At 45.1% G+C, this 23,835-nt stretch overlaps 1 protein-coding gene across 1 annotated transcript in view; it reads right to left on the minus strand.

Annotated features, from left to right (window-relative positions):
• Positions 1 to 3,247: 3,247 nt before the first annotated feature.
• Positions 3,248 to 23,835, minus strand: part of TENM3 (teneurin transmembrane protein 3) — a 601,855-nt gene continuing 581,267 nt past the window's right edge. The window contains exons 23-28 of the mRNA XM_064585705.1: positions 23,231 to 23,406; positions 21,715 to 21,950; positions 14,346 to 14,642; positions 9,659 to 11,270; positions 6,797 to 6,927; positions 3,248 to 4,644 (exon numbers count right to left, since the gene is read on the minus strand). Coding sequence (XP_064441775.1) covers positions 3,889 to 4,644; positions 6,797 to 6,927; positions 9,659 to 11,270; positions 14,346 to 14,642; positions 21,715 to 21,950; positions 23,231 to 23,406 — 3,208 coding nt within the window. The 3' untranslated portion in view covers positions 3,248 to 3,888. The remainder of the gene's footprint in view (positions 4,645 to 6,796; positions 6,928 to 9,658; positions 11,271 to 14,345; positions 14,643 to 21,714; positions 21,951 to 23,230; positions 23,407 to 23,835) is intronic.

The raw sequence follows: 23,835 nt of genomic DNA on the forward strand, positions 1-23,835 counted from the left end.
TCAAAGCACCTCAGACAGCTGATTTGCTGTTCAGCAGGCGAGAGCAATAGCTTCATCTGGAAGCCGACCAAGATAAAAGAAAGAAAAGACCGGTGAACAGAGGCCAGGGGGCATGGTTAGTCTGTGCACCACGGGTAGAATGCTCTCCTCCTCTTTGAAGGTGCTTGAGGGCTGGTGTTTATAATCAGGTGCTGTGCTTATGTTCGGGTCCACATGCAAGTATCAGGTAACGAGTGATGAATGTGAACAGGTGAACGGGAATTTCACAGACGTGCCAGCAGCATACCCCAGACCCAGAAAATTCTTTCCCAGGATACGATTTTCACCTACAGTGCTTCCCTTTGCATTTGTTCACACATGGCTTTTAAGGAGAGGCGTGGGGAAAACGAAAGTCAGGATCCACCTGGGTTTTTCTGGATTTCCCCGGTTGGAGCGCGTTGAACTCTAATTTGAGGAAGAAAAAAAAAAAATAGACCCGTTTGCCAAGCGGAGTGACCTGATTCTTGTTGGATCAACATGTTGTCACTACAAAGCAAGTGTGATGAAGCCCGCCTTTTCAGACTAAAATCAAAGCCCTGCCTTCCAGCCTGGAATTGCTGACCTAAGCATCCCCCCATCAGCCGGGCTGAATGTAGATTTAGATATCTCCAGGAGGCTGGGAGCCTATCAGGCCTAAACTGATTATTCTAATCAAGTGTTTTAATTAAGCACTCATTGCCATGATCGCAGGAACAAGGCCTGTTTTCCAGCAGTAATGGGCAGTTTTTTTTTTTTTTTTTTAATTCTTCTTTACGGGGATAATGTTTGGCTTTGTGGGGGTGTATTTAACGTTTTTCTAAAGTAGGCCATGGGAAGAGTCCCCTGTGAAGTGCACAATGCTGAGCTGGCAGTCTGGCCAATGGACACAAAAATTAAAAAAAAAAAAAAAAGAAATTACCAACTGGGTTGCAGATGAATCAGTACCCCCAACAAGGCATCTGTTTTGCATCCTTTGGCCTAAAACACACGCTGGCTAGCCCACGATTTAAAAAAAATATAAACACGCACACATTGGGTTGGCTTTTATTGGAATGCCTAGATGCAATCTATAGTCAAGTTATGGAAAATTCAGGTCACATAGAAAGTTAAGAAGGCAAATGAAAAGAACAATACAAATCAGACAAAATTTACATCTCAAAATATCATGAAAGCATTTTTGACTGGCTTTGCCTAAAATACTTTGAATATCAATTTCTTTTTTTTTTGTAACCGAATTCTTTCCATTATACAGTCCCCCACCCCCAACTCTTAGAAAGAGGTCTTTTGTTTACATATTTCCCCAAGGTCACTATTTCTTGTAAAAGCATGTCCAGATCACAAGTCTTTTTAGAAAGAAATAGGCTCATTATACCTACTAACAAGACACTAATTGGGTTGATTTGACTTCATCTAAAATAAGCACCAAGAGATACTCCCAATCTGTTATTTATCGGTGCCAGCCTAAAGGACCAGTCCATGTCGAGAGGAGGGTAAGATTATGATTTCACTTCTGGCATGTGGTACAAGCTTTTCACGGTCAATACATCAGAAACATTTCTGAGAATTTAGACTCAGAGCCTATTTCAACCAAAAGTACTTAACAGCATGCTAAACACAGTCCTGCAGAAATTCCGTCGAACAGAACTGCAAACACCTAAGGTAACAGTTAAAAAATAAAATGTAAAACAGAGCCATGTTTATGTGGTTTGAAATCTCATAGTTTTCTAAATTGGGGCTTCGTAATACTTGCCAAAGGATTTCCAGGATAAAAAATATTAATGCTAATCTGTGCTTTCATTCTAATAAAATATCAGCATTCATTAGAAGATTAATTACTTCGGTATGCTCTACCAAATACACAAAGACAGTAATAGCTCTGATACTGTAAATTCAGCAGCTATTTTGAAACTTTCCCAGCCAATCTGTTTAATAAACACGCCTACTGTGCAATTTAGAGTATGTGATACATACAAAGCAGTTAGAAAATTATTTTCAATACATCACTTGAACCTTTATATTTACGACATGTTCACTTGCTATATTTTATCACCATTATACATAGAGGAAAACAGTGTGTACTATAGCTCGATGAACTGAGAAATATTTTTCTAAAAATATTTTTGTGGCTGAATTTAGTGCTCACGAAAAGAGATTTATTTGCCAGAGCGGCTGGGCCGACCCGGGAGTGCACATGGCCGCTGTGCCCGGGCCCGCTCTCCACGCGTGCAGGAGGGCATGGCTGCCATTTCACTTCCAGCTGGATGGGCCACCCCCCCCCCCCCCCCGCTTCCCCCACACCGAGCAGAGGCTCCCATTCAAACCAGCTCCCAGGACCGGTGGGTCGTGTGGGCTTACAGGAGCTTTTGTCTCCCTTTTGTGTCCCTCTTGGTGACCTGGCGGTCCAAACCCAAGACTAGCAGAGGGACCCTGACCTTCCCCATCTGGCCCGCTCCCCGCTACTCGGGTTCTGCTGTCTTGCCTAGATCTTAAGACACATGTTTACGGTCATGACTACATGAGATCCTTTCCTTCTCACGCACGTTTCCCCGGATCATCTGATGTGGTCTCTCGCCTCCATCGTGAAATGGAGCCTCAAGGAATGGTGAACAGTAAAAACCCTGTGGTTAATTCTATCAACTCCCCTCGACTTTTAGGGACGAGAGAGGACCTCTCTGGCCCAGTTTATTTTAATTTTTTTTTCATATCTTCTGCTACATTCCACCAGCCTTAGTTTTCTACTGTGCCTCTTAGTTGATAATGGTTGAGGACACCAGCCTGATGAAAAAGAGAAGAAAGGGAAAGGAGCAGTTCTCCGATTAGCCACCCACTTAGGATTGCACTGTCCTATCCATCTAGTGATAGAAAGTTGCACATTTTTTTTTTCAACCTAATACAAAAATATTAACACTTCTGGACATTATAGGCATAAGTCGTTATATCTCTACAATATAATAATTTATACTGTACAGCTATAACAGATAACAAAAGGTGCAATCCTTTTAAAAAAATCACACAGTTCACGTTTTTATCATTTTATTTTTAAGTATAAACTTTTTAAACACTTTACATAAATTAACTCCTCTGAGACTAATTATTTGATGTACAGTAAATTGTAATTCATATAAAAATCCATAAACAACTTGTCTCACATAATTTACAAAAAAATCAGGGTTTCCTCTGCTTATCAGTGACAAGGATTCTATTTGCCAGTTTTTTTTCCCCCCCAAGGCAAACCACGTTAGGGCTGTAAAATCCATTATGAAATCCCCTCCGGAGCAGAAGTCACTGTGCCAACGTCCTTTTTACAAAGTAGCACAGGGCAAGCAGTTGGGATGTCTATAAACAGTAATTTTGCCCCACATTTTAAAATTAACAGAGACAGATACCACATCCTATGCAGAGAGACTACTTCTTGTAAGCAAAGGTCGACAATTCGGTAACATCTGGAAACACTGTACGCATTTCCTACCTTAGTTACATACAGTGCCTCGAAGGAACGGAGGGCCTCGCGCAAAATGTTTCGGCCTTTTTTTTTTTTTTTCCCTTTCTTTCCCTTATTGATTTTTCCTCTTCATACTTTCAGTCCGACTGAGTGCAGCGATATGCATATGTAAACATATTCTTTAAAGCCGATCACCTTTAAGGTCACTCAGAAAAAAAAGTGTGTGTGTGTTTTTTTGTTTGTTTTTGTGGATTTTCTTTCTTTCTTTCTTTCTTTTAATAGCAGTCCGTTCTCCTGGAAGGCTCTTCTGCGCCGCAGAGTCCGGTTCGGATTGCGCTACAGAAAGAGCCGAGCAGGGGGCGCGCTTGAGGCTCGAGAGGCGCCCAGCGCCGCGGCCCCGGCCGGGGGTCCGCCGCCGGCCCGGGGCGTTACCTCTTGCCGATCTCGCTCTGTCGGAGGAACTGCACGTTGTTGGCGCTGTCGGCCAGCTCCGGGTACTGCTCCACCGAGAGTACGTAGTACCCGTCGTAGCCCTGCACCTTGCCGGCGCTCAGCAGCTGCCGCTTCTCGCCCTCCGTCCAGAGGCGCGCGCCCTCCTCGCCGTCGCGCACGCGCTGCTGCTCGCGCGCCCAGGCCCGGGCGAGCGCGCGCTGCCGCGCCTGCTCCAGGACGCGCGCCTTCTCCTCGTCCAGCGTCATGCCGTAGCGCACGTGCAGCGCCAGCGCGCCGAACTGCATCTCCACGTCGGCGAACCTGCGCGTCCGGCCGTTGACCACGGTGGTGGACTGCGACACGGTCACGTTGATGCCGTTCTCCAGGGCCCTGCGGCCGCTCGTCAGCCGCAGCGTGCCCAGGTCGCTCTCGGGCGTGGTGGTCTTGATGAAGTAGTGCGTGTCCCTGCCCTCGACGGTGAAGTGCAGGTTCTCCAGGTAGAAGGCGTTGTTGAGCACGGCCGCCACCTTGATGCAGTCCTCGTTGGCGATGTTGAGCACGTTGGTCTGCACGCGGCCGCGGCTCACGGCCAGCATGACGCCCTTGCCGATCAGCGACCTGACCGTGGCGAACCACAGCCACGAGGGCGCGCCGCCGCCCCTGGGCCTGCTCGCCTGCACCTCCGCCATCCTCCCGAGGGACAGGAAGGCCTTGGCCTGCCTCGCCACTTGTTGCTGAACTCCAAAAATGGGCTGAAAAGCGACACAGAAAGGGGGGGCGGGGGGGACGGCTCAGAGAACATCTGTAGCTCTCGGCTGCCGGGGAGCCAGGCTTCCTGGCAGCGCGCCCAGCGCTGACAACAACCCCAAAAAGAGCAGGGGGGGGGCCTTCCGTGGAGAGCTCCCAGGCATTTATTAAAACCGCAGTGGGTTCTTTAGAGATGAAAAGGCTTAAAAAAAACCCCAAAAACCTCTGGGTAGAGGAAGGCACTCAGAGGCCCCCTCCCCTCAAGTTGATCCAAGTGAGGTTTGAAACGTAAAAAGAGGGGACTCCATTTTCAAACGTAGAAAGAGGGGACTCCATAAAGCTGGCAGCTTTATGAGTACAGTTGGGTGTAGATTATTTTATATATTAGTTAAGAGCTTTTTGGTCTCTGACGCGGGCAAAGTGATGGTTCTAGCTTTCCTCTTTTGTTTTTCGGATGCCTCTTTCCCACGCCCATCCCATTTGGGGAACCCCGCTTCTCAGGGTCACTGCGGCTTTTTCCATGGGAGCCCGGGGAGGAAGCAGCCAACACAGGCTGAGGGTTTGAAAGGCTGGGGGCTGCTCAGCGCGGGACCGCCGCGTCCTGCTTTACACGCTTCGAAATTCCTGTGCTTTCGGCAAACACAGTTTCCGCCCGAGTTTCGCCATTGTTACCGGCACAAGTGAAACGTGCAGGGCTGAGTGCACAGTGGGACCGCGGGAGGGGAGTACTTATTACTTTAGGAAAACGTTTACTTTTTTGGAGACGTAGGGACGGTGGACCATCCGCGCTGGCAAGCGTTTCAAATTGGGGGCATCTGAACTCAGCCGTTTCTCCTACTGCCGGGTGTTTGTCTGGCCAGTGTTGCCCCAAAACATCTGTTTCATGGGCAGCAGTGACAGAAACGTTTGTTTTTCGGCGCTTGGGGCAGCCTCCAGTGTCTTTGCTGGGGATTCCCTAAGCTGTCCTTAGGGTGCGCTTCTCTTTGACAGAGGACTTGAACCACATTTAGGAGGCTGCCTAGGGGGAAAGTGGGCAAGTCCACTTGGACAGTAAGACTTAAGTGTTCGCAGACATGTTGGAAAGTCAGACACCGTAAGGACGTGCCTGTTCAAATGCACTGGGAAACTTCAGTGTGTCTTCATGACACTTTATCAGCGTAGCTTTGTTTGCAATTCGAAATGTTAAAATGGCTCCCAGACCTTGGAAACCTGATGGGTTTTGCCTCTTAAATGGAAAGGTGACATCTTGGAGAAGGAATTGTTTTATGTGAGGTATGAAACCTATACCAGAAAAGAGAGGTATTGGCACTGAATATACCGCGTGTGTCTTTCGGCCATGATTGCCTTTTCTCTTTGTATTCACTGAAATTACAGGAAATTGCTCAAGGGGGGGGAGAAATTAATCTTTCTAAGAAACTCTGCCCTCTCTTCTCCTTATCATTATGGGGTAACCCAATTTCTTGATCTTTAATTATTCTTGCTTTAAGCTAGAAATTCTAGTGTTTTGTTGTACATTCCTTTCTGATCTCTGAATGGCAGGAATTAAAAGGGCCATTTTCTGAAATGGCAGCTTTGACTTTGCAATTTTCCGTTCTTTTCCTTTTATTTTAGTTCTCAGAACAATTATAGGCCTCCTGAAATGTTATTTTCAGGAAAATTCTATAAACACCTAGTTGCAGATGGAGCTTTATCAGGGACATTTTATTTTTATTTTCAATCTGTTCCCATGAAACACCGTTCAGATTTTAAAGAAGTTGAACTTTGCGGCATTGTTTGTGGGCTGCTAATTTGTAATATGAATCCCCTGCCCTCCTGTTTATAGTATCTTTGCCTTAAGGTCCCAAGTGCTATAAAATGTGCTTTCACGGGGGTTCTCTGTAGAAAGCTTGCGCTCAAAAACGAGCTCCCTCATTTTATTACCTTCTGATAATGTCTTTTTATGTTTTTATTAGCATCACTAAAAACAAATTTAAGCCTGTTTAACAGGCCCCTGCTTTGCTGCACAGAAATGCGATGTTTTTCTACCCTAAAAGAGTCAAAAAAATATTAAAAACCGGTCTTTGGTCCAGCTTTCACAAGGGCAGTTTGGTTAAATGGGTAAATACGACACAGGAAAGCCATCTATCACTCTTTCACACTTTGACTTTTTGTTCTTACCGGTATATCATCCCACTGCTGACTCTTCACAAGTTCGTAAGAAGGCTCAGTTAAATCAAATTTGGGAACAGGGAATCCAGGAATAGCATTGTGCAGATGGAAACCGAATGTCACCAGCCAGCTGTTAACATCTAGGAGAATGTTCAAAATGAACCGTGTTAAGAGTTATTTTGTGCTTTCATGCATTTGAATTCTTACCTTTAAGAAACCCCCAAATTCACAAAAAGTAACCTGAAGAGGAGTCCATGCTTGCCTTCATTCTCCAATTCAGACCCCACCCCCCAATCTCGGACTTGAAGCTGCTAGCCTCCATAATGGAGCTATGGCAAGGACTACGGAAAACACAGCCCCGTAGCTGCTCACTGAGACTGGATAAACTGTCACACGTGCGAAGGTGCATCCTGTGCTAGAAGTAAGTGGTAAAAGGGGGTGGTGGTAATGCACAGCAGCATGAAAGAGCCGCAGTTAAGGTAAACAAAGGGAACTGGTAGTTAGTCAAGACTGGTCTTAAATAGGAGCTGTGTGTTATTAGCTTTCAAAAGCGATTGCCCAAGGATATGCAGCTTCCACAACCCATTTTCTATTAATAAAAACCCTAAATTGAGAGAATTAAAATCAAGAGTTGATTCTTAATCAAAGATGAATGCTGAAAACTGGCAGAACTGGCCAAGGGCACAGAAGTTCTGATTACCATCAGCTATGACTTCAAAGGCTCACTTGTGCACAGGTGGGGACGAACTTTTTGGGGAGAGAACCTGGAGACCTTTAAAATGGTATTTTAAAATATTGCCACGTGACTCCGAAAGCCATTAAGCACAGAATAAGGCTTTTATTCTATTCTGGAGGTTATAATGTTACAGAACGACTCAGCAGGCTGGCAGCTTTATGAGTACAGTTGGGTGTAGATTATTTTATATATTAAGCACATTGCTGGAAAATTTGAAATTGCATTTCACCTCATATATTTTATGCTGTTCCATCTCTCCTTTGATGTTTTTCAGAAACTGCTGCTATGGCATTCCCTGCAGTCCACATTGCTAGGAAAGGATGGATTCAGGAGCTGTGGGCTTTCCTGCCTTTCAGGCAGCCCTGTCAACACCTCTTAAATAACTAGTGGTAAACTGCTTGTCAGAATGATGGGAGAGCCACTTGCTTCCTATTTCCTCCTCTAGGGCACAAACTTCACCTCATCACCAGGCTGGCAGGCCCTCTGTCCAAACATCATATGGCTATAGAAGCGGTGGTATTCTCCCTCTTTTAAAAGGAGGAGTGGTGGTGGTGGTGGGAGAGAGAAATCCCAAGTTCATCATGTAGAATAGAGAGTGATACTTTTTTGGGTGTGTGTGTGCGTGTGTGTGTGTGTGTGTGTGTGTGTGAGTACATAGAAGATCACAGGGGGTCTTATGTTTTGGAGAAAATTCTCCTGAATGGTAGTGTTGGGGGCAAAGGTTCTCCTACTATGAACAATGTCTGTGTAACAGTAAAAGAAAAAAAAGATCACAGGGTCTTAAGTATTGAAAAGCATTGCCAAAATAATGGGACTCAGATGCCGATGTGTATTGAGTAAGCTGAAGGAGAACACCATGAGGGTGTTGCTGAACCAGGGCTGTGAAAGAGGCGAGTTTCAGCTGGTTCACGCAGAGGAGAGCTATGACAAGCTTTTGGCAGTCTGGGAAAGCAGGAAGCAGATGCGAAGTGAACAGGGGGCAGCGTTTTGAGAACTGTACCAAGAATCGAGAAAAGAGGCATTTCACTATGCCTCAAATATTGAGCAAGAAAAGAGACAGCCTGAAGAAGGACATAACACAAGCCAAAACAAAACAGAGAACCCCAAACCAAACCAAAAACAACAAAAAAGAAAACAGGAAAGAACCTTCCTCCAGGAAGCATACATGTGGTAGAGAGGTTCATATGGTGTGTAATTCAGGAAAGGAAGGTGGGGGCAGAAGGATTCAGAATCCACGCGGTGGAGGATGAGTGGAGAAGTCAGGAACGAAAGTGAGCCAGAGCAGTGCTTGCAAAGACTGTGTCTCTCTCATCCTGGTGGTTTTGTGGTGGCAGAAGTGGGATGAGAGGTTTCAATCAGATCATGCCCCAAACCTGGAAAGGTCTTACTACCCCCCCCACAGGCAGAAAAACTAGTGCGTGTCTATTAGTAGGGCCACCACGCACAGACGGTAGTGAAAACAGAAACGGGATCCGCTGGCCAAGCAAGTGGTGGGAGAAACTGTTCCTTTATTGTCCTGAGGTGATGGTGGTGGAGAGTTAAACATCCCGGGAATGAGACGGTGAATCGCACTTTGCCATGTTTCACGATTGCTCCACTAGAACTTCACACGCGTATAAAAGAAAAACCAACGTTACACAGTTGTAAGGGAGTTAGTAATTAAAGCAGAATTGCATATATTTTATATTAGGGAGGCATTATTAAGGGAGGCATTATTCTCCCCATTTCACTGTTAAGGAAACAGCTTAAAAAAAATTCTGACTTGTCTCTAAAGCCACACGACTTACAGGAGAGGGGTTGGGATTGGAGTTCCAGTTTGGGGGCTCCACGTTCATCCTGTTTTCCACACCCCCATGTTACCTCCCTTGCTTAAGTGACTGGATTCCATGTCATTTCAGAACATCGTGGCCTTGGGCATTGGAGACAGAATAGGAAGTAACAAACCATGCCTCAGTTTCCCTCTCTGGTTTCTCTATGGTTCCATAGAGAAATAGACACATTTACAAGGCTAGGCATTTGATTTTGCAGGAGTAAAGTGTCAGGCTAAAGAAAGCAACTCCCGTTATTGTGTGTAGTCATATAAGGATTAAAGTAATTCAGTACTTGGAAAGGGAAAAAAAAACCAAACCGCTTACCTGTGATGTAATCTTTCACATCATGGATTTTGCTTGCGGGGTTGTTATTCCTAAACATATAGAGGTTAAAAGGAGCTGGGTCCTTCCCAATTCTTTTCCACATTTCTATGTCAGGTGTTGTCCATCGTCCTGCCAAAATATCATAATCTCTTTCTCCAAAGTGGATTAATTTCGTGAGTGGGTCATATAAGCCACCATGAAATCCAATTACCAGTTGAAAGTCAACATTGGAGTCAAAATAGATTTCACCATATGCAGTATACTGAATCTGTTTTAGCATAAGCCCATTGCTACTGAAAACAGCCAACGGTGTCCCTGTGTTATCTGACGCAATGTAGAATTCATCCCCACTGCTGATTTCCATGGCAAAGAGATGTCCCTGGAGATCGTAATAGAGAGAAGTAATTTCTGAACTTGAATGGTTGTACACATGAGTAATCCTCGTGGGATAAGTTAAGTCAGCATAAAAAAACTGCAGGTGCTGTCCCAGACTGGTTTTGCTAGATACGCGCCTTCCCAGGCCGTCGTAACGATAAATCACTGTCCAGCCACTGCCCTTACTATAAACCCGAGTCAGAAGCCCCTTGGAGCTGTACTCGAAGATCTCTGTGCCTCTTTGACGCAGGAACCCATCTTCATCCAACCGATACTGAACATCCCCGAGGCGGGTGATCCTGTCTCGCAGGTCATAGCGAAGAGGTGTCAGACGGGCACTGTTACTCGGGTTCAGTAAGTGGAGGTTTCCATTCAGGTCATAGTTGTAACGCCACATGATCTTTTCATTTAGATAAACTGTTTGGAGCTGTCCGTCAACATCATATTCGTAAGCGTATTTGGTCGTGTTGGCAAAGGGCCCTATTTTGATTTCTCTCTTGGTTACCCGGCCCATGTTATCATACTGAATTGTAATCCAGTACATGAGTGACCTGAATATCTCATACTGAATTTCCTTGATGCGGCCATGGGCATCAAAGTGCTTTGTATAAGTCATTACAGCCGTGGAAATGATCTGGTTAATATCATAATATATAACTCCAAATTTTCCAAACTGCTCAACTTTGCCAGAAATGTCGTCAAACTGATAGAGATCAATGGGCAGTGGCGTTTCATTGATGACACCCTGCATGCTGGTCACTCGAAAGCTGTTGTCATAGCTGTAGTCAAATCTCGCATTTACCATCCCATCCTCACTAAAGCGGAAAATCTGTCTGTCAATCAGGGGGCCGATTTGCCTGTATCTAATGGTGCAAATAAAACCATCGCTCTGGAGGTTTACCGTTTTGAGGACTCCCGCTGTTTCGTCATAGGTAAAACTGACTCTCGTGCTATCATATAGGATCTCGGAGAGCCTGGTCTGCCTTCTGTACTTGAACAAGACCCTCCGGCTGGTCCCCAAGAAGGCCGTCTGCAGAAGCAGCCCCTCCTCGTTGTAGTCCGTGATGACCGAGGCGTTGCTCTCGGGGGGGTTGTAAATGTTGCGGTAGTAGCCGATGGACCGGATGGTCTGCATGGTGTGGCGAGCCACGCTGGGCATGGTGATGGCCGACAGTCGGTCCCACATGTCGTACTCGAAGATGTACTGCCTCTGGCTGTGAAGCAGGAGGACCATGGACTGGAAAGACAGAACAGACTGTTGTTCAATATTTGTGGGCGGGGCAGGGGGGCAAAAGCAGATCCAGTGACCACAAGTACACAGAAACGGTTTGCTTGAGAAAATTATTTTCATTTTAATTGAGTTATCCTTGACCTTACATGTTCACGATTCCCTGCCTAATTTGCTTGGATGCTTCATTGTGAGGGGTTCTGCAGTTAGTGGCTCGAGGTTCATAATGTGCCACTTGTCATGATTGTACCATTCTTTTTCTAGGCATTCACAGCCAAGCAGCAGATTGTCGATGGATGTGGGTAAGTCATGATACAGGCATGGGCAAAGCTGCTTTAAAGACAGTATTTCAAGGACAAAACAGCATATGGGAAAAGCAATCCTGTCCATAATTAGCCATTATTTAGGAAGGTGGCTTTTCCCCCTCATTTGATTGAAGAGCCACTCAAATCATGTTTTAATTTCCAGTGCATGTGGGGGAGGAGCAAAGCATTCAAAATACTACTTTATGAAGAAGAGACATAAAATTACTCAAAAATGGATAATGTGTATATAAAGCATCAACGTCAACAAACATTGCTAAATCACACGGTGAGTGAGAGCTGTAAAGGCCCTTAATTGAAATATGGATCCAGGTACGGGTTTTGTTTGTTTGTTTGCAAATTCTTACCTGTCGTCTGGAATGGCAATAAAATCTACATTTTGAAATTTCCTTTAGCGAGTACCAAATCTGATCAGTGTCTCAGCTGCTGTAAGAATGGTTTCTGGGCTACGTTCTACTTTGGTGCTAAATAACGCAGTGAATAAATATATAAATTAAAATGAGTTCTGCTTATTTTGCAAGTAATTGCAGAAAGACACAAGACAATCATTTATTAGACCAGCATGAGAAGCTCAACCCTGAGGCTCAATAGTGAATAATACAGCTCAATAGTAATACAGAGCACAGGTGATTCTCTCCTTTGAGGAAGCTTCCCCCCAACCCTGTTAGACCAAACGCAGTGATGGCAGATCTGGAAGGATGCGTGTGTTAGGCGCCCGCCTGGGACGTAGGCTTTGCTTTCGCCAGAGAAACACATAATCCCTTGTCCAAGGCTCGTTCCCTTTCTCTTTACCGTCCACCATCTTCGAAAGCAGCCTGCAAGCCAGGTTCTGCAGAGTCTCCTCTGTGGGCATATCTAGGGGCAGTCTTTGTCTGCTGGCTGTCTAGTAGATGTCTTGAGAATTGTTCCTAATAGTTTGCACTGTGCCAAGTTGGATTATTGCTGAACTCACAGGAATTAGTACCTAGTTGTGTAGTCATTTAAAATCACATCTGATGATAGTAAAATATTACTACTTCTGCTATGAATAGGTTTTGGTTTAGTGTGCCTATCCTAGCAAGGAAATGGAAATGGTTTGGGTGGATTTTAGGGATTTGGGAGAGATGATGAAAATACTTGCTGGCTTTTCTGATCCCCACTGATATATGAATGTGACCTCAGTTACTGCTGGTAGTGCCTCTTATCAATGACATGCCCTTTGTCTCCTTTTAAACACTTTCCCATGACATTATGATCACTACTATCAGTTTTTAAGGTCTGGGTATTTCTGTTATACTTCTCTGTAATGTACTTAATTTACATTGGGAGAAGTGTTCCAGGATGAAGTGGGGACCCACTCCCAGTTTCTTCAGGAGGAAGTTGTCTTGGGGCTTGTTAGGTTGGAGGGTGAAGTGTTTTCCAGGCATGAGGACTTGCTCCCAGGAAGGGATGTGTGTAGGAGGGCTTCCTCTGTGGTCTCTCATCAAATCACCAGCGGAGTAACTGTCGAGTGTGAGGATTAGTGTGGAGGGGAACTGTCACCCAGTGGGCCAGTCCACTGTCTCAAGGGTGAGTCTCTTCGAAGGAGAGCAGATGAGCAGGTTTGCGAGAGAAGAGACTGGCAAGTAGGGGAAGCATTCCAGAGTTGGGAGGCATCTGTGGTGAGCTCTGAACCTGACGCTGGTTCTCTGGAAGGCTAGTCCGTGTCGAGGCCATCTAGACGTAGACGGGATAACTGCCGGGCAGTGGGGCTAGGTGTAGACTGAGGAGTTGTGCAGAAGGCCTCTCATGAAGAACAAGACAGCGTGAGGTGAGTGCGGATGACGGCGTGAGCGACAGTGGCGCAGACTTGCATTCCAGGTCACTCTGGCCGATGCACGTAAGGGCTGGAGGCAGTAATCGCTGTGTTTGTAACTTGGGTTGCTGCCTGCCTGGTGGTGGCATGCTCTGAGGTGTGACAGGCATTGGGACTCAAAACAGAACCCTTCCCTAGGGCTGATGCTTGTCTCAAGGGCAAATGAACGTTCCGCGAATATGCTCTTTGGCGGGTTCTCTTTTTTTCAGTAGGGAAGGGCAGGGAGGTGGCCGGTTCCCTGTCCCTTTTCTGTTGCTTTCATCCCTTTGGACCACAGTCACCATCCCAAACCTCTCAGAGTGCGACCGAGCATTTTGCACACGGGTAACTTTAAGTCTTTTTTGGTATCGTACCTAGTGCTTAAGGAGGGGGGAAAGCCTAAGCGGGGATGCTTACACCTTTTATATGCACAAGAAAGGAGAGATGCCACAGAGTGCCTGAAATGTGGCTTCCTAAATAATAGCCTCTTTAGGTTAATAATGCATAAATAGGATCTCCGTGCTTTTTACGGTTATGTGGAAGCTCTGCTAGCGACAACACGACACAGCTTCCGCTGAGCTAACGTAGGCTCCTTCCTAAATGAAAGAGCTAGCACGGAGGTTATTTCCTGACGACTTACATGCTCAAGGTCTAACTTGTGAATGTTGTCGATGTAGAAACTTGGCAGGTGGACAGTGTTATTGCTTGTTTGTTTGCGGCATACATCACTTAAAAGGGTCTCAGGTAGAACTTAACTAAGGAGAAACTACTTGGCTAATGCAGAAATTCATCACCCGCTGTACCAATGCGACTTGCATATTGATACTTAGAATAATAAATGGAGCCCCAGCACATGCCCCCCGTTCTCCTCTCCCACAGTGCCCTGTGCGACTGCTGAAAAATACTGATCATGGCTCCCCTCCTCTGACTCTCACCGTGCGGGCATACCTTGTCCAAGTATGTGTAGCTCCAGGTTTTACCGTCGGCAAAGACCCGAGACACGACCCTCCCCTGGCCATCGTAATCCACTTTCTCGCTCGTCGTTCCCCGTTGGACGCTGGCAATCTGGCCGGTGGACGAGTAGGTGACATTGACCGCCATCAGCTTGCTGCTGGGCAGCCAGAGAGTCGGGTGCCCTGACGTGTCATAGGCGATCCTCAGCAGGAATTTACGGTGGTCATCATAGATCTTTTCTGTCTTTGTTGTTCGATCAAAGTCGACTGAAAGGAGGTTTCTGCCGTTAACCTGTTACAACACAAACAGGATGATAACATGAATCATGCTATTCCAATGCCAGTCCTTTATTACTCTTCAGAGGCCCTGCTATTGTTTAAACACCATTTATGATGATTGATTCTCTTTGTCAGTAAATTAATTTAGCAACTTCTTAGGTACAAGTGCAAGGCAGTAGATTAACAGCTCCTTTAAAAGGTTTCATTAAGCAGAAAGAGAAGCCTGGCATTTGTTCAAAACCTCTTCAATTAAATGTTGTAAACTTAAGCAACGGATAAGAAAAATACCAAAATGTATTTGCTTTAAAGTCTGTTCAGAAGATATGAAGGTGGTCAACATGACATCTCTGTAACTTACTCAGAGCCCCTCCCTCTGTAAGACACTGGACAATAACTGCTTAGTAGATTAATCATGGCTCTATTAAATAAAAGCAGTAAATGTGACTCTGGCCCTTTGAAGAATAGTTAAGTAGAAGTTGGAACCCACATTACAGTAAATTATTAATGAGTCTAAATAGCAGGAGGTTACAAACATGATCATTGCTTTTGGCCCTGTGCTGAAATGTCACAAGTTTTTAGAATGCCCTTCCCTTTAATAACATCTGGTTAACTGGCAGGGACCTCAGATGCTTCACTCCCACATCTACAGGGTCCGACAATTATGCTTAGGGTACAGATCTAGCACCACGTTGTTGTAATTGGGTCTCCGTGTGGCTCTGTGCCATGTCCAGAATCTCTGACTACATTTGGCTGTTACTGTCTGGGATCCAAGGCTCATACAGACCAGCACTCGTTACTGCAAAGGAAATGTGGCCGTGGTTACACTCTACTTTAGAAACAGTCCGCAGCGTACTGAGGACCCCGAAGAGTGGATTTTCTGTAGCAAGACAGGAGCTTTCGGACGGTGATAGCCTGGACATACCAAAAATCTGCATAGACTATTGGACTGTTAAACATTAAACAGGAAAATCTGAATTTTACATGACCATGTCTTAGCTAGAACTTTCAAAGCGGACAGCTGCAGCTGGTCGGTTATATACACATAAGCACGCACACCACTTCCGCATGGACGTCCACACTGACGTGTATGCGCATACACAATATGCATGTGTATTTATGTAAACTCTGGGATAAAACTAATCTGTGCATTCTATTCTTGACATTAACCAAGCCCCATGAAAAGATACTCTTTAAGCTTAAACTTTTCCAATCAGTGGTTCAAGGGGAGTACCGTAGTGTCCATGGAAAGGTATGGAAAGGTTTACCAAAAAGTCCATGGAGTGAACTAGGTGATGTTGGAGGCAAAAAAGCACCCAGACAAGTCACAGAAACTGAGAAAGGGTAGAGCCCTGGAGGGCAATCCGGAGATCTTAATGTTCCGGTTCCGTCCTTGCAGATCCATCCAGCTGGTTGCCACAGCAGAATCTGGTGTGTAAGGTGTGTGTGTGTGTGTGCGCGTGTGGGTGCACTGCGGGGAGGAGCCCGGGACTCAAGGAGCCCCATCTCCATACCTGACAGGGTCTAGAGGCAGCATGACTTTGGGCTTTGGCCCCTCTGAAGCTGTCTGTCCATCTGTGAGGTGCTCGGGCGAGAGGCTGTAGGCTCTGTCAGCGATCTGACCGAATTCTGCCTGGCCCACTCGAGGCTTTCGGAGCTTCCGTTCTCCCATGTGGAAACGCCTGCATGTTAGTCCCTGCCTTTTGTGAATTCTGTGGAACTTCACGAGGTTAGGCTTGCAGAATGCTTTGCGGACCCCCAAAAGAAGCTGCTGGCTAGTATTACAAATACCTACTTTAAAGCCTGTAGGAAGATTTGATTTGTTATCAAATGAACTCAACAGCCAACTGGCAGGATCCAGCTCTTCTTCACCTTATCTTGGCACAAAATTTTTGATGCCTTAGGATGAGGTTTTGCACGATTTAAATGGTTTCCTATGGTTCTTGAACGTATTTCTCTGATTGTGATTTAAAAGAAAACAAAACAAAACAACCACCTCTGAATGTTTAGGTTTGCCCTCTTTTCTCCTTCTGTAGGTTATTCCAGGCTGCGCCAGCCCCGCTGGACTGCCTGTGCAGCTTCCAAGGACTGTGCGGCCTGCAGGACTGCCCCGTCTGTTTGCGTTTTACTTCGTATTCATTTTAATTTGTATTTCAACTCTTTATTGCCTTCCTTAAGCACCCCTGCTCTCTGCAGTGCTGCCTCTGGTTAGAGCATGAGCAATCTGGACGGCAGATTGGACGGCAGGCCTGCTCCGACTGTGTGGGTATTAAAGGGAGCTGGGCAAAGAGCAGCCCGGGGCCCCTTCTTCCCACTGCCTGCACCCTGCCGCCCTCCTCTTCCTCTGGTTCGTGGATATGGCTACGCAACACCAAAGCATCCAGGAGAAAATCACGTGGTAGCCGCTGTGTGCGCCACCATACCCAACATGCCGCCACATGGAAACATCTAGAAGCGCCGGGATACTGAACCTCTGGGTACAAGTTCCAATTTTCCTTTTTATCCAGACAAACGCGGGTGCGATGCCTTTCTTGCGTCCTCAGGTCAGAGCAATGAAAGAATTAGCATGTGGCTGTTTCCCCCCACATTCCCAAAACACGAGCCAAGGTTTCAGCCGTTTTCGGATTGTTTCCAGATACCAGTCATTGTTACTGAATATGTAAAATTTCAAAAGATACGAATAGATCTTTTGTTTCCTCTGTTCTTCCCATACACGCCCAAACTTTCTCCTTCGGGTATTATAAACAAAGTGCAGAAGTCAAGGCACATTTCCATTCTAGGACACAGTCCTACTTAACTGTACCTTTATGAAATTATGGCAATGTTTCTACTGCTTTTTTTTTTTTTTTTTGACAATCAAAGTCCTGGCATTGTTCCATGTCCCAGTTGCCTTTTAATAAATAGTTTTAATATAAAAAATATCAATTTAAATTGAATAGTTTATCTAAGATGAAAAATCTTAGCTCATTACTGTACCTCCAGCTATATAAAAATGAACCCAAATGTTGTGTTTGGAGAAGAGATCACCATGAAGTCCTTTGTGATATACAGCATTTCTTTCAAGCAAGCATGCAAAGTCCCTGTTTTCAGAGATCACGTCCAGCATGACTGTGAGGAGATCACAGCATCCCTTGGATATGGGAACGGGGGTAGTGATCATCTTCCCTCCAGAATGCTTGAAAAACTAACGTGTAAAGATGTTAAACAACGCCTTTATGTTTAAAGACATCAAGCACCATCAGATTATATTCATGTATCTGGAATGTTACGGAGGGAAGTGAGGAAGGGCTGGCTCATTACCCAGTACACTCGGTCAACATCACGACTCCCCTGTGTCCCTGTTGGAACATCAGCTGGTTGCAGACGGTTTTGTGTCTCTCTGCATGTCAGCCAGGGCTAATAACAAGGCACCATCCCACTGCGGGCCGCGCCGCTCGGCTCCGAGGGAGGAGCAACACAGCACGCGAACGTGACTCGCAGAATGAGCTTCATATGCTATCATATGCATGTAGGCCTTTAAAACACACTTTTGGCTTTCACATTTTGAGACTTTTGTTTTTTTTAAGTGATTCACTGATTTTTTTTTCCTGTAAGCATCTGAATTCTGGGCAAGTTTAGAAGATACATTTTTCTTTTTAGAATGCCATAGCAGCGTTTTTTTTTATAACTGATGAAAGGCTGGTTCCAAAGTCCATCACTGACAAAAAAACAAGGAATATTTACCAAACAAGAGAAAGACAAGAAATTTTTATGCCTGTGTCTTTTTTTTTTTTTTTCCAACTTAGCCACAAACAAGTGAGCTCTGGAAATGTCTAATCTTTAGTTTGCAATGCTTTCCCACATCTCTCACCATTTCATTTGCTTGTGACTCCTGACTGTATTTCCCTTTCCTCTTAATGCACTTTTCAGAGCAAATGCTTTCCATGTTGCTAGTTCCTTGTTAGTTTTCCTTTTCTACTCTTTGCTTTAAAAAACTTTAAACTACAATATCTGGTGTTCTCTTATAGATCCATCATCTATTTAGAGTTAGGTTTGTGTATAGCAGTCAAACATTTGCAAGGAAGTGCTATCCATACAGTTTCTCCCTTGGACCTAGATGCAGTGAGATAATCCGTATTTTAAGGCTGGCTTTTCCTCATTCATTCACTGAATAAATATTTGAGGACCCACTCTGTGTCAGGCAGCTCGCTGAATTTAGGCAAATACCTTAAGAATGAAAAGAAGTTTCTGCTAGGAAATAAAGGTAAGCGAGGGAATGTTCTGTTTCAGGAAAGGGTGGGATGCAGGTGAGTACTGATCCAGTGTGCCTCCCGGGCCTTCGGTCCTTCCCCCCCTGCCCCCCCACCCTTCACCTCTCTTCCCTCTTTTGGCAGACTCCGGTCTAGTCCTTAAGCCAGGTTTTCCTATCATCACTCTCTCCCTAGAATTTCTCCCTTAGAACCACAGAGGAATGAAATTAGCAGTCAAAGCCGGCACATCCAATCTTATCTTGAAAGTAAGAAACCCTCCCTCTTGTGATCTTGGCATTGTCTCTATGAGAGCAATTGCACTATCAGCTGGAAATCTCCTCCCAGTGTGGCTGAACAGGCTACTTTAAACAGGGCATTCTCTGAAACGACTTGCCGAGGCATTGTGGGCCCACTATTTAGAAGAAACTAACAGCCATGCTTGTGCGCTCTTGTCTTTTCTTCCCCCAAAGTGAGGTATCTGCTTCATTTGGAATCAGGCAGAGAACCAGAGACACAAGATAGGATTTCATGTTTTCCTCTACTCTTCCTGATTTCTTTTTATGCCTAGAAAAGCCATGTTACAAAGAAACAGAGGACACGCTTAGAGCTTGTCTCAAAGAAGAGAAGGCAGCATATTCTGCGGTCAGTTTCCGAGCAAAGCGCGTCCCACACTCTTCCCTTGTTCTCCTAACCAGTGTGCTGAAGGGCTCTCTCCTATTTCCCGCTGCGTGGGTAAAGGCCTAACATATGCCTATGTGGTAGAGAGTCTCCGGGTTACGGTTAGGGAATATATAATCACGCCTTTTATTTGTAAAGTACTTTCACATTGTCTCATTTGATTCTGTAACAATTGTGTGACGTGCAGGCAGGGCAGGGTAAAATTGTATTTATCCATTATCTGTATCCCGTGTATTGTCTATGTGATGAAGCGTCTGTCAATGACCTATATAATGTCCATATTGTAATGTCATAATGTTATGATATTATCTTGGTAATATTATATTACTTATATCCTATATGGATTATCATGATATACATAAGGAAACAGGTTTCAGAGATGTTACGATTTTCCCATAAGGTTTATTATTAGCAAAAAGTGGAGCCTGATCTAGAACCCTTGTTTCTGGAATTCTAGTTAATGCTGTGTCTTCTCTGGTGTGTGGAATGAGGAGCACAAATATGAGCAGCATCTTTGTACCTTTTGGTGAAGGAAGTCCTGTGTCTGAGGGTAGGTGTGACTCTGTGTGTGTGTGCGTGCACGCGCATGCACACATGTCCACGTGCATCATGCCCATTAGAGGGAGAGCTGGATAAGATAAAGTCTGTGAACTAGCTTCCAGATCGCAATGGCCCAAGGAAGCAGGGGTCCTGGAAAGAAGTAGTAGATGGGGCAGCCACCACTGATTCCTAGGTTCAGGAGAGGGAAAGGCGGGGAGCTGGGGTCTCCTCGGGCAACAGACCAACCCTAGGTCCTCTCCTGTCACTTTACCTTCAACTCTACTGTTGCTCTTCCCTTTAGGGTTCTCTTGCTTTTCCTCCTCACTTCTCTCTCTGAACAAGCCCCTCTCCAGGGTCCCCTAGCTCTTGCCGGCCACAATTCCGGAGCCAGGTGGCTTGGAGTTAGGGCATCCTGGCTCCCGCAGCCTGGGAGATGGGGGAGGGGGGAGCGCACAGCACTGGTTCCAGAAGGTCACGTATTTAGAGTCCCAAACACCTGCCTTGAAATTGAAGTGAAATCAGAATGTAACCTGGAAGTTGGATACAGGCTGTATGTGATCCAGTGATCCTTGATTCCTTTATTTCTATTTCTTGGAAACAGCCAGAGATAATATATAGTAGCTGTTTCTTACCCTCAAGGACTGTCAAGGTAAATCATATTGGCCTCTTATGATAATAATTTAACCATTTTCGGTGCAGGAAAAAGGACATTAATGGTATGCTCCATGTTTTGTTCTCTCTCCTTGACTTTCAGTCCTTTTTTTAAATGGCAAGGGGAAGTATTTTTAGGAATAGTCATCTCCATTCATCTGATAAACTAAAATCTGTTTGCTAATAGAAAGAATGAATCAGTTCAGTTTATAATGTCTGAAGGTGGTTTCCTGTAGCCTGTGTTTTAGTACCTAATCTGTGTTGTCTCTACCAGACAGCTGTCATAAATCACAGCTTGCCTTCTTGATGTACTTGGTTCACAGTGTGAGGGAGGGAAAAAGAAACCACCCAACAAGGTAAGGTGGAGAACATTTTGCAAAGATCAATTACACGAGCATAATCAGAAATATCATTGTGTTTCTCATAAACACAATATAAATCAATAGCGAGGAGGCAGCACTTAGGTTCTGCCACTGATATTCTTCCATGTGAATATATTTTCTATACTCTAAAAATATTGAGAATGCAAAGAAAGAATCCGCTTTTCAATGGCCAGCCCATCTCTTTATGATTTGGAAAACTTTCAATATTTAAGCTCTTATTTATCCTCATCCCCACCTTAGGAAGCCATCAATCTTTACTGAGTGGCTAAAGGAAAAGTATAAGATGATCAAGATAATATTAGTAAAACAACAATGGACTGACATCCAGGATAGTTGGGTCTGTGCTCCATGCAACTGCCTGATTTCTCAGGGAAGAACTGATTTTTAACCCCAGGCACACTGAGGAAAAGCTTTTCTCCAACAGTTGGCTTTTATTACGAATGACCTAACGGCCTGACAGCTGCCTATACCTCGTGCTGGCAGGGAAGGCGCCGCCCTGCATTTGGTTCTGGGCAGATGAGGATGAGGAGGGGATGAGCGCTAGCCCCCCCCCCTCGGGGACACGGACGGCTGGACGGCCATCACCTACTCTCTGACACTGGCTTACCCGAAGCTTCCGACCAAAGACGTTGACTTTTCCTTGGGCTTGCTCTTTCCGGAACCTCCACTCGACCAAATTTTGACCGTTTTCACCAGGAAGACTCATGTTTCTTTTGGCAACTGTCGGATTAGCCGTGCCGGCCAGAACGTGGGGCTCCGTCTGGTAGTGTGAATCAAGGCCACTGGCGTAGATGATTCTAAGGGAGCCATCATAACCGATCTGATAGCTGTTTCTTAACTGATCTGAAAAACAAGGAGCCGAAAACAGGAACTACAGATATGGATTAAACACTCGGTTGGTCCATGCAGTTGGAAGTGATAGACATTTCTAAAATGCTGACCGACTCCATGTATAGGGAAACAAAAAGTACTGAATGCTGTCCTTTTAGAACATATCACAACAACTTTGATTTCTGTCCTTTCGTGCTGTTAACATAATTGGCTGGATAGTAAAGGCAGGCTTCAGGGGAATTTAAAATCCTCCTCCACTTGAGATTTCTTTTTCTCATTTGCCTGATGGAATGAATGAAGGGTCATTCTCCACAGATGTTCCGGGAAGGCTCTGCCAAGAGCCATGTACATGCTCCCTCGGGAGGCTGGTGTGTCGCAGCCGTCCCTGCCAGGGTCTCAGAAGACCACCCCCCTCCCCTACACCCATCCCTCCCTTGTTTAAAATCTTTTGCAAAGATTTCATATCCGTACGTTGTATACCAAAAAGATAAGATGATATTTCTCTGAAACTGGACTTTTACAAAAGCAAGCCATCTTCTATTTTGTAAAAAACCCCCTCTTGCATTATAGGCTATTGCCTCAATTTAAAATTTTTCAATGATATTGGACCATTTGGGGAAGAAAGGAATTCAAGCAATATTAATTTTAGATGACTGCAGAGATTACTTGAGAGAACTGGTAGAAATAATGAATCAAAGAAGCTTAACTCAGATTTGGTAATTATTCTTAGAGCTGTGACCTCAACAATTGGAACTGTCACGGTAAACAGGCTTTTCCAAGATTATGTCAAAAAGGAATATGGCAGGAGGTTCTGCCATGAATATATTGGATATGGACCGAATGGAAAAAAAAAAGAAGCCCAGCTATTACATAAATGGGCACACAGAATTTGGTGTCAAATTTCCAGGGATCACGTCATATGTGGACTGACATGCAGCATCGTGTGCGGACTCAGAATGTGCTTCGTCTCAAATGACTGCAGTTCCATGGCCATGAAAAGGACCCACTCCCCAAAACTGCAGCAGACGACTCACAAAGGGTCTGATGACGCGTGTGAAGAGTTGCAGTGAAGTTGCTTGTGGAAGCGGGAGTATACACTACGTGATCTAAGATACACAGATATCACAAAACAAACAGTACCGATAGACACGGGGCTGTTCACCAACATCTCTAGAGGTTTATGTTTTCACCCTCCCTTTTCTGGCTCATCTTAGAACACGGGTCACCACATTCTACGGGGGGTGACAGTGGCATTTAAGGTTACCCATCCCAAATTATGCTTTCATGTTTACCTTGAACCATGGTGTAGAAGGAGTCGATCGAGGACAGATTTGAAGTGATGCTGACATCCTCTTCACGGCTGGATGACTCAATGTCCACCGTGATGGCCTTGTCCATGTCCCCGTGCAGGTTTGTGACCACTCCAGTTGGAAATGTAACATTTGTCAGACGACCTTCGCTGTCATAGCTACATAAAAGAGGCATCAACTCGGTGTTAAAGAGCAAACGGCAGGTTCTCCTTACGTATAAATACCAGGGGCGGCAATATCGGCTGCAGAGATTTGGAAGGATATTTGCCTTTGTGCATGAGCCATGCAGAGTGAGGACTTCAAACGTGCTTTGAAGTAATCAAAAGCCTGTTTAACAGAGAAAAACCTCACCGGCGAGAGCACGAGTAAACAGAAGAGGTCTCCACCTCAGCATCTTCTTCTCTGAAGTGTGACCAAAATCCTCCTGCACATCCAATTTGCTCTTTCAAAGGGAACATATTTACTGATACTAAATTCCTTAGTCTTCGCCATATTTTCTACAAAGTAGATTTAACTTGCTGTTATATCAGTTTTTAAAGTTTTACTAACTTACGCCCTCCATGGAATAGGAGTGCCATAGGAATACA

This window comes from Mirounga angustirostris, unplaced genomic scaffold (genome assembly GCF_029215605.1).
Source record: "Mirounga angustirostris isolate CCGP_5_RB_7025 unplaced genomic scaffold, mMirAng1.0.hap1 SCAF_2, whole genome shotgun sequence".
Taxonomy (NCBI): domain Eukaryota; kingdom Metazoa; phylum Chordata; class Mammalia; order Carnivora; family Phocidae; genus Mirounga; species Mirounga angustirostris.